Genomic DNA, 10,948 nt, shown 5'->3' with positions numbered 1-10,948 from the left:
CCAGATATTATTGCTACACCCACAGCGGTGACCCCTGTGTAACTGTAGCAGAATGCCGCTCTACTGGGGGGAACCGCGTGAAGGGATGGGGTCAGAGCTTCTCGAAGCGGAGCCCCAGGCAGTCTCCTAGAGAGAAGCCCGACCCATGAGAGCCGCCAGAAGATCCCTGCGCTGCCGAGCAATATGTTCTGTTCTCTTTATGCTTTTCTGCGTAATCTATTTAATCACTTTACTATCTGTTTCCCAAGCACAGGCTAACCCAGATTCTAAAAAGGAAGCTGGCAATGCCACCAGCCCTGAGATGGATAACCCACTGCTCGAGGCACCTCCATTTATCCAGGCTGTTTATACAGAAGCTGGATACAATAAGACTAGTAATCAAACTCTGGGAGATTTCCTTAATGCTGTGAAACGAAGAGAATTCCTTATAGAACACTTCCCGGAGGATATACTCAGTATCTGATTAAGGGGAGATGGTGGACGGCGCCACGATGGGTGCCGAAGCAAGGAAACTATTTAGAGCCCCTACCATATACAGGAGGCTATGATGAGCGGGGTTACAGATGGGTCCACCATAAAGGCAAGAGAGTTCTTTGGAATTCATTAAACTTCATGGAACGGTTACGTAGAAGCAGGAGACCATGGTGTATTTATGATGAAAAGGAGAGACGAGCCATTTTAGAAAATATGATGCCAGCCTTAAGATACTGGCATGCTTGCTTATGCAAGCAGTTGTGGGAAGCCTTGTATCGCAGATGTGATTCCTTTAAAGAACACATTGCTAAGTACATCAGAGGGGAGCTAAAACTGTCCATGTAAAAAGAGGAAGTTGACACTTGTCTCTAAAGATATGCTAGACATGATTCACCGAGCAGCCAGTTCATGACCAACCACAGAGCCACAAATAATTGTATTAATAGATAAACTTATGCTATGTCTGATCTGGGGCTGGAAACTTTTCGCTGAGATGTTCAAATTTTAAAAAATCATGATTCAGCTGTAACATGAATTGTATTTTTTCTATCCTTGTTAAGTTCCTTGTTTCTATCACTATATAAGAGAAGTTTAAACTTCAGTAAAATTACAGCAGTTCACTAAAACTCTTGGTGTCTGTCTGTCATTTCCTGCGCCGTATCCTGACCTCTCCTGATACCTTCGACCCTGACCTCCCGCGGTCTGACACTCTCCGCCAGAGCGGTCCGCGGCAGCTGGCGCCCGAACAGGGACCTGAAGGACAGGTAATCTTTCTTTTCTTTCCTTTTTAGTGGTCAAGGAACGGATCTCACCAGGGAGCTGCAGTCCCGCCGGTAAAGGCTGACCGGTTAAGCGTGAGTAATCTTGAAAAACAGGAAATAATCATGGGGCATACGCTGACTAAAAATGAGAGCATGCTGGTAACCATGTTACATAGAATGTTGCTCAATTCAGGACTTCATACTTCTAAGAAAGATTTAGAGCACTTTGCTATGTTTATTCAAAAGATAAGCCCTTGGTTCTTGAATGAGGGATCCTTGACCTTAGGAGAATGGAAAAAACTTGGTCGAGAAATGCGAAAATATGTACAGGAAAATGGAGAAAAGACCCTGCCTCCTCAAGCCTTCCCTTTATTTTTGCATATTAGAGAAATATTGACTGAAGGCACCCCTTTTCAGGGCCTTTGTCGAGAAACAGCTTCTGAGACTGAGGAACCGGTATATGCTGAGGTGGCTTTCGAGGAAGGTACCCCGGAAGAGTTAAAACCATTACAAACGGGAAGACACTGCAGACGTAAAGAATCGTCTCCTGAGAATGATGATGATGATGTCTATTTAGATGATGAGATGGCAAAGAAGGATTGGGAAGATGATTTTAGAGATCATACTGACCCTCCTCCCTCCTATATTACAATGGTAAAAGAGAAAAGACCAGTCCCAAAGCCTCGAAAATATCCTCCCTTGGTCCCTATGGGATTTCAAGGGGCTATGGCTGAAGCAAGGAGAACCGGAGATACTACCTTTGGTATATTCCCGGTCACAGAAGTTTGGGATGAGGAACCTATGTGGGAACCTTTGCCCCTTAAAACTCTTAAAGAGCTCCAACAGGCTGTAAAAATGTCTGGACCATCTGCACCTTTTACCTTGCAGATTGTAGAAATGGTGGCCAGTTCTTGGCTAACTCCCTATGACTGGCTACAGACTGCAAAGGCCACACTCTCTCCTGGAGATTATATTCTCTGGAGAACTGAATATGAGGACATATGCAAAGAGACCATTGTAGATTCCATCAAAAAACGAGGCCCCAAGCCCACAATGGCTATGTTTATGGGCACAGGAGAATATGCCACCCCTCAGTCTCAGACTAAAATACCTCGAGATATTTTGCAAATAATAACTACTAACGCTGTTCAAGCATGGAGGCGGATTCCTCCTTCAGGAACCAAGGGAGCAGCATTGGCTAATATAAAGAAGGGAACAGAAGAAACCTATCAGGAGTTTATAGCCCGGTTAGAAGAGGCTATTAATAGAATGATGCCTCCTTCTGAGGGCACTGATATCCTCCTCAAACAATTAGCTTGGGAAAATGCCAATGCTCTATGTCAGGATTTAATTAGACCAATCAGAAAAACTGGTAACCTGCAAGATTATATAAAAGCATGTCAGGATGCCTGACCAGCAGTAGTGCAAGGAATGGCCTATGCTGCAGCCATGAAAGGACAAAAGTTCAGCTCATATGTGAAACAGACATATGGAGGGGGTAAAAGACCTTCCTCCCCACTTACTTGCTTTTCCTGTGGAATGGAAGGGCATATGCAGAAAAATTGTCCAAAGAATGATAGGCATAAAGGACAAAAAGGAACCCCATGTTTGTGTCCTAGATGTAGGAAAGGAAAACATTGGAAAAATGAGTGCAAATCTAAGTTCCGGAAAGATGGAACCCCTCTTAGCGAGGAAGAAGAAGAAAAAGAGACAAAAAACTGGTAGAGGGGCGATCTCCTAGCCCCACAGCAAAGGGAGAAGAGGAATTTAAAGAAAGCTCTCTTAACCCTGATGCTCCAGAATTTACAATACATGATTTGCCTAGAGCTACTCCATGAAGTGCAGGGCTGGACCTCATCTGTAATGAAGATATAATTCTGTCCAGATGGGATGTAGTTTCTATAATAAATACCCATACTAAAGGGACTCTACTGCCTCAAACGACAGGATTAATACTGGGTAGAAGTTCTAACATCAAGAAAAACTTTGAAGTAATTCCTGGAGTAATAGACTCTGATACAGAGAATACCATCAAGGTGATGGTGAAACCATTGTCTGAAACCATTCAGTTGCATAAAGGACAGAGAATAGCTCAGTTATTATTGATACCTTATATTCATTTTCCAAATCTGGTCCTCCAGGAAGGGAGAGGACAAGGACAGTTTGGTTCCAGTGAGGGAGCATTCATGATTCAAGACCTTAGTCAAAGACCCTTTAAGACGATTACTATAGAAGGGAAAGCCTTCAGGGGTCTTATGGATACAGGGGCAGACAGAACTTGTATCTGCGCCTCGGACTGGCCAAATGCTTGGCCAATCAAGAAAACAGGTTCATCACTTTTAGGATTAGGATCTGCTTCTGGTGTAATGCAAAGCACTAGACAATTGAAATGGACTCATGAAGGAAAGAAGGGGATAATTCAGCCCTATGTTTTGCCCTCACTCCCATTTACGTTACGGGGAAGAGATTTATTAGATTCTATGGATCTAAAATTGGTATCTGCAGAGGAATTAAGGTACCAGCATTTTTCATAGGGGCCGCTGAAGAATATCTTTGTGCAGATAAAATACAATGGCTGACTCAAGACCCCCTATGGGTAAGTCAGTGGCCCCTAACAGAAGAAAAAGTGCAAGCTCTTGAGCAGCTAGTTCAGGATCAATTAGAAAAAGGGCACCTAGTGGAGTCCAATAGCCCTTGGAACACACCAGTGTTTGTTATAAAAAAGAAATCAGGGAAATGGAGGCTATTGCAGGACCTTAGAGCAGTAAATGCTGTTATGAAGGATATGGGAGCACTGCAACCAGGATTGCCATCTCCAGTTGCAGTACCTAATGGCTGGCCTACTTATGTGATAGATCTACAAGATTGTTTCTTCACTATAAAGTTGCACCCAGAAGATAGTGAATACTTTGCTTTTAGTGTGCCATCAGTAAATTTTAAAAGGCCTTTTAAAAGATATCAATGGGTGACATTGACTCAAGGAATGAAAAATTCTCCTACCTTATGTCAAAAATTTGTAGGAAGAGCCTTAGAAACAGTTAGAAAAGTATATAAGGAGGCATATATTATACATTATATGGATGATATTTTGTTAGCTCATCCTAAAGGAGAGCTATTGGAGTCATTGTTAAAAGACATGATTCAGGCATTAACTAGCTAATGGGCTTATAATCGCTCCTGATAAAGTTCAGAAGGAATAAACCACTGAATTATTTGGGACAGAAGATTCATGAGAATTACATAACCTCACAAAAGGTTTTCATAAGAAGGGACAAATTAAAGACGCTAAATGATTTTCAAAAATTATTAGGGGACATTAATTGGCTACGCCCTTATTTAAAAATAACCACAGGAACCTTAAGTCCATTATATTCTATTTTGCATGGGGATTCCAATCCAAAATCAATACGAACATTAACTCCTGAAGCTCTTGCAGCTTTACAAATTGTTGAACAGGCCTTGTCTAATGCAAGAGTTAAACAGCTAGATTATAATAAAATCTGGAAATTATTGATTTTTCCACTAGTTATACACCCACCGCTTGCTTATGGCAAGATGGGATATTAGAATGGCTACATTTACCACATACTCAATCAAAAATGGTAGCAGATTATCCATATATGTGTTCTTTATTGATTATAAAAGGTAGAAATAGATCTAAAGAATTGTTTGGGTCACGAACCTCATGGAAATCATTACTCCCTATAATAAGAATCAGGTAGATCAATTGATGCAAAATAATGAGGACTGGGTCCTGGCTCTTCATAGGATATATTGGACATATTAGATATCATTATCCAAGACATCCATCTCAGTGGAATTTTCTAAGAATGTGGAATTTATTTTCCCCACTTGTTTTTCTCATGAGCCTCTGATTACGGCCTCAAATGTTTTTACAGATGGTTCCTCCACAGGAAGGGCTGCGGTCTATGCCCCAGACTATGGTTATTGGGTTCAAGAAGGGCACGCGGATCTGCCCAGCAAGCAGAAATTAGAGCGGTCCTCTTGGCCCTGACTAAGATTTCCCAACCTTTTAATTTATACTCAGATTCCAAATATGTGGTTAATCTCTTTCCTGCTATAGAGACTGCCACCTTGTCCGGGAAATCCCCTATCCTAATTTTATTGCAAAATCTGCAAGAACTTCTCCAAAAAAGAATGCATAAAATATTTGTGGGACATATAAGAGGACATACTAAGCTGCCTGGTCCCTTGTCACATGGGAATCATATAGCAGATTTATTGACTATGACCTTAACACCTCATGTCTGGAACATTACTGAAGCACAAGAGAGTCATGCTCTTCATCATCAGAATGCTAACGCACTTAGAAAAATGTTTCATTTAAGTAGAGAACAGGCCAGACAAATAGTGAAATCTTGTGGCCAATGTCCTGCACCCCATTCAGTACCAAAAATGGGGGTAAACCCCCGGGGACTTAAGCCAAATGTAATATGGCAGATGGATGTAACTCATGTAACCTCTTTTGGAAAATTGTCCTTTCTTCATGTAACTGTAGATACCTTTTCTCACTTTACTCATGCCTCAGCTAGAACTGGGGAAGCAGTTAAAGATGTTGTGCAACATTTGTCTCAATGTTTTCATATAATGGGATTTCCTTCACAAGTTAAAACGGACAACGTCCCTGCATACACCTCTAAGGCTTTTGCTTCCTTTTGTCAACAATGGGGCATTAAACATGTTACAGGAATTCCCTACAATCCTCAAGGACAGGCAATTATAGAAAGGACTCATCAGGTTCTTAAAACTCAAATAGAAAGGTTGCAGAGATCGAGCAATGTGTATTTTACTCCTCATCATGTTTTGTCACATTCCTTATTTGTCATTAATCATTTAAATTTAAATAGCCAAGGAATTTCTGCTGCCCTATCCCATTGGGATAGAGAAATTATTAAAAGCCCATTGCCCAAAGTACTATGGAAAGATCTTTTAACCGGGACCTGGAAAGGGCCAGATATACTTATAACGGCGGGACGAGGGTATGATTGTATCTTTCCCCAGGATGCCGAGTCCCCCATTTGGGTTCCGGACCGACACATCAGACCTGCCCCGAAAGAAAAGGAAGCAGAAGCGGAGGCAACGGAAGCAGCAGAAGCAGCTGATTCTGCAAATGAAGAAACTGAAAGGCAACCGGGGAAAGCCAATGACCTGGACTCAATTTCGCTCGCTGACGCGACATGCTAAAGAACTTTTAATTGAATTGGGGAAACCCCCGACGCCTGCATGTTATTTCTTGGCCTTTCTTTCTCTCCTCTCTGCTACCCCTCTACCCACAGAGGGGGTTTCCTATTGGGCTTATGTTCCAGATCCTCCCATCATCCAGCCCATAGGCTGGATGGACCCACAACACATTAAAGTGTTAACAAATGATTCACTAAGAATAGGCGGTGCTCAGAATTCAGAGCTCCGCCCTAGCACATCCTCCTTTATAAATTTTGAGGGCAGAGCAGATTCGTTACCGGTCTGCCTGACTCTTCAGGGAAAGGCTCCTCATGGCTGCTTTACTACACGCTATAGGACCTTTCTTACAGATTCTCCTGATAGGGCACAACTCGGTGATTCCTCAGGTAAAAGATGGATATGGGAGGTTCAAATGCAGACTTTGGGTGATCCTTTATATAAAGAAGTCTTTGTAAATAGGCAAACAAGTCCTGAAGTACAGAGTATTGAAAAATACAGGGATAAGGATAAGTTCTGGGATGCAGCATTAACCAATAATCCAACATGGTTACAATGTGCTTTTCCTCATGCGGCTACTTGGTATGCTTCAGTTAATTTGACTGATGAAAATTTATTAGTATGGGATTATTCTAATTCTAATAATGGCTCCAATAAGATTTATGAAAATTATATTACACAAAATAAGGAAAAATTTCATAATTATACTTATGATGGCCTTGGAGAGCCTCTTAGAAGTTGGTTTTCACCTGGGATAGTAGAACCTACCTGGTTCATCGAACAAGGAAATATCACAAGGCGGCAGTCTGACCTATTTCGGTTAGTGGCCGCAGCCAATATGTTCTTGGAAAAGAAACCTGGTGAAAAGAAGTCTTTAGCTTATGGTTTGCGTGCATGTTTATCCTATCCCTATGCCATGCTTCTTGCGCAGCAGGCTTTTGTTAATATTTCCCAAGAGCCCGGAAATTCTTATTCGGTTACTTGCCATTCCTGTAAATTGACTAATTGTATTTCTTCAGCGGAACCAAAGGATTTGGACACAGTTATAATCGTTCGGCGCCCTCCTTATGTTTTGTTGCCAGTAGAGCTTGGTGAAGAGCCTTGGTATGATAATGCTGCTTTACAAGTTTTAGAGGATTTTAATGCCCTTATTAGGCCAAAACGTTTTGTTGCTGCTCTTGTTCTTTGCATTGCTGCTTTAATATCAATTTTAACTACTTTTACTGTTGCCACCACGGCATTGGTTGAGACAATTCAAACTGCACAGTTTGTTAATAACCTCAATCGCAATGTTTCTCTTGCTTTAACTCAGCAGGAATTAATTGATAAGAAATTGGAATCAAAACTAAATGCTTTGGAGGAAGTGGTGATTGCACTTGGTCAGGAAATGAGCAATCTTAAAAATACGCTTTCAGTTCGCTGTCATGGCAATTTTAAGTCTATTTGTGTCACACCTCTGCCTTACAATACCTCTGAACCTTGGGAAAAAGTAAAAGCACATCTGCAGGGAGTCTGGACAAGCAGTAGCATTTCCCATGATATTGACTAATTACAAAAGGATATCTCAGCCATGAGTCAGTCGCATCTACAGTTAGGGGGGCTTCAACAACTAGCCTCCAGCCTTCAGTCTAATGTAAAGGCTCTTAATCCTTTAGATTGGCTACAATACTTTATATTTCTTGGCATCCTTGTCTTGCTTTTCCTTATAGTAATTTTTCTGTTTCCTCCTCTTATATCATGTCTTTTCAAGACACTCAAAACAGTGCAACAGGATATCTTTGAGCTCCGTTTTAAAAACAAAAAGGAGGAACTGCTACACCCACAACGGTGACCCCTGTGTAACTGTAGCAGAATGCCGCTCTACTGGGGGGAACCGCGTGAAGGGATGGGGTCAGAGCTTCTCGAAGCGGAGCCCCAGGCAGTCTCCTAGAGAGAAGCCCGACCCATGAGAGCCGCCAGAAGATCCCTGCGCTGCCGAGCAATATATTCTGTTCTCTTTATGCTTTTCTGCGTAATCTATCACTTTGCTATCTGTTTCCCAAGCACAGGCTAACCCAGATTCTAAAAAGGAAGCTGGCAATGCCACCAGCCCTGAGATGGATAACCCACTGCTCGAGGCACCTCCATTTATCCAGGCTGTTTATACAGAAGCTGGATACAATAAGACTAGTAATCAAACTCTGGGAGATTTCCTTAATGCTGTGAAACGAAGAGAATTCCTTATAGAACACTTCCCGGAGGATATACTCAGTATCTGATTAAGGGGAGATGGTGGACGGCGCCACGATGGGTGCCGAAGCAAGGAAACTATTTAGAGCCCCTACCATATACAGGAGGCTATGATGAGCGGGGTTACAGATGGGTCAACCATAAAGGCAAGAGAGTTCTTTGGAATTCATTAAACTTCATGGAACGGTTACGTAGAAGCAGGAGACCATGGTGTATTTATGATGAAAAGGAGAGACGAGCCATTTTAGAAAATATGATGCCAGCCTTAAGATACTGGCATGCTTGCTTATGCAAGCAGTTGTGGGAAGCCTTGTATCGCAGATGTGATTCCTTTAAAGAACACATTGCTAAGTACATCAGAGGGGAGCTAAAACTGTCCATGTAAAAAGAGGAAGTTGACACTTGTCTCTAAAGATATGCTAGACATGATTCACCGAGCAGCCAGTTCATGACCAACCGCAGAGCCACAAATAATTGTATTAATAGATAAACTTATGCTATGTCTGATCTGGGGCTGGAAACTTTTCGCTGAGATGTTCAAATTTTTAAAAAATCATGATTCAGCTGTAACATGAATTGTATTTTTTCTATCCTTGTTAAGTTCCTTGTTTCTATCACTATATAAGAGAAGTTTAAACTTCAGTAAAATTACAGCAGTTCACTAAAACTCTTGGTGTTTGTCTGTCATTTCCTGCGCCGTATCCTGACCTCTCCTGATACCTTCGACCCTGAGCTCCCGCGGTCTGACACTCTCCGCCAGAGCGGTCCGCGGCATATTATGACCTTCCTAATTGCCCACTGAATTTTTGCCTTTGACATAAAAGGGATATAGGGCAGCCTTTTTGTATCCTGAGGAAACAGACATCCTCTACTGGTAGGAGATTCCTTTATAAAAAAATTCTGAGGATTAAAACAGAGCCCTAGGGAAAAAAACTAAAAGTAGCAGACAGATATATAAATAATGCTGGAGTATTATAAAGGATGGAATCCTACAAGTGTGTGCCTGGTAAAAAGAATAACAAGGAAAGACTCTGCCTGAGTTACAATCTTGTGGAAAGCCACTGTAGCCCTACTCAGAAAATACTTCTGCAGTAACGTCTATCCAACACCTGCTTGTTTACAGATGTAACAATGCCATCTTCATCACTGAGTTTTGAAGTCAAGATTATTATTCCAAAACAGTTATATAATCTCCCCCATTTTGTCTCTAAAAGATCCCCCTCTTATATCTCTTCTGATTTGCTCTTTGCTTCTTTAGGGAAAAGGGTCCAGGGACTTGGTTGGTGCAGGTTCAGACTTCTAGAGAATTAACAGCACAACTGAAAGCTCTAGAACAAAAAAAAAAGCAAACTCACCCAGGAGGAGATGCCAAGAAATAATCAAATTGAGGACTGAAATCAATAAAGTAGAAGCTAGGAAAACAATACAAAGAATCAATGTAACAAAGAGTTGGTTCTTTGAGAAAATCAACAAGAAGGACAAATCTTTATCCAAACTTACCACACAGCAGAGTGTGAACATGCAAATTAACAAAATCGGAAATGAAAAGGGGACCTAGCAATGGACACTGAGAAAATCCAGAGAATCATCAGGTCATACTCTGGAAACCTGTACTCCACAAAATTCTAAAATTTAAAGGAAATGGACAATTTTCTGGATATCTATCACTTACCAAAATTAAATCAAGAAAGACAAGTATAGGACAAATCCAGATCCCCTGTTTCACTTAGGAGGCCTGGGCAATCTATGTGGCCTCTGAGTGGATCAGTATTTATCCCTAGCATACGAATGGACTTTGGGACCAAATTCCACATAGAGGATACTCTCTAAGCCATGATACATGGGGGATGGTCTAGCCCCTGCTCCTAGTGATGTGACAGACTTTGAAGATCCCCCCATGGAAGACCTCACCCATGCGTGGATGCATGGTTGGTAGGGGGGGCAGGGGAAGAGGGGAGGGAGAGGGAACTGGGATTGACATCTAAAACAAGCTTGTTTCTAATTTAAATTTTAAAAAGAAGAAGGAAAGATGGATTCCAGGGAAGGATCTGGAGTGGTCTCCATCATACAGATAGCACAGAGGTCATCTGTCCTATACAGTGCATGGGGCATCTCCCCTACGGTTGGGTTCTATTGACTGAGAAACAAAGATCTAGGGCCAGGAGGCTGGGATAAACCTTATGGGAGATTTGAGTGAGGTCTATCTGTCTCCACAGAAAGCAATGATTACCAGGTCACTAACAACATCAGCTCCCAGACTTCTGAGTAGAAAACAACTGTTTCCT

At 41.8% G+C, this 10,948-nt stretch overlaps 1 protein-coding gene across 1 annotated transcript; it reads left to right on the top strand.

Moving 5' to 3' along the window:
* Window positions 1-963: 963 nt before the first annotated feature.
* Window positions 964-9,330, top strand: LOC121136440 (endogenous retrovirus group K member 113 Env polyprotein-like). The gene is made up of 2 exons (XM_040736859.1): window positions 964-1,238; window positions 6,258-9,330. The coding sequence occupies exon 2, from the start codon at window positions 6,259-6,261 to the stop codon at window positions 7,981-7,983; it is 1,725 nt and encodes a 574-aa protein (XP_040592793.1). The 5' UTR covers window positions 964-1,238; window position 6,258; the 3' UTR covers window positions 7,984-9,330.
* Window positions 9,331-10,948: the final 1,618 nt, after the last annotated feature.

The sequence above is a fragment of the Mesocricetus auratus genome, unplaced genomic scaffold, assembly GCF_017639785.1.
Source record: "Mesocricetus auratus isolate SY011 unplaced genomic scaffold, BCM_Maur_2.0 Super-Scaffold_100125, whole genome shotgun sequence".
Lineage (NCBI taxonomy): Eukaryota > Metazoa > Chordata > Mammalia > Rodentia > Cricetidae > Mesocricetus > Mesocricetus auratus.
This window is presented reverse-complemented; position numbering and strand designations above follow the sequence as displayed.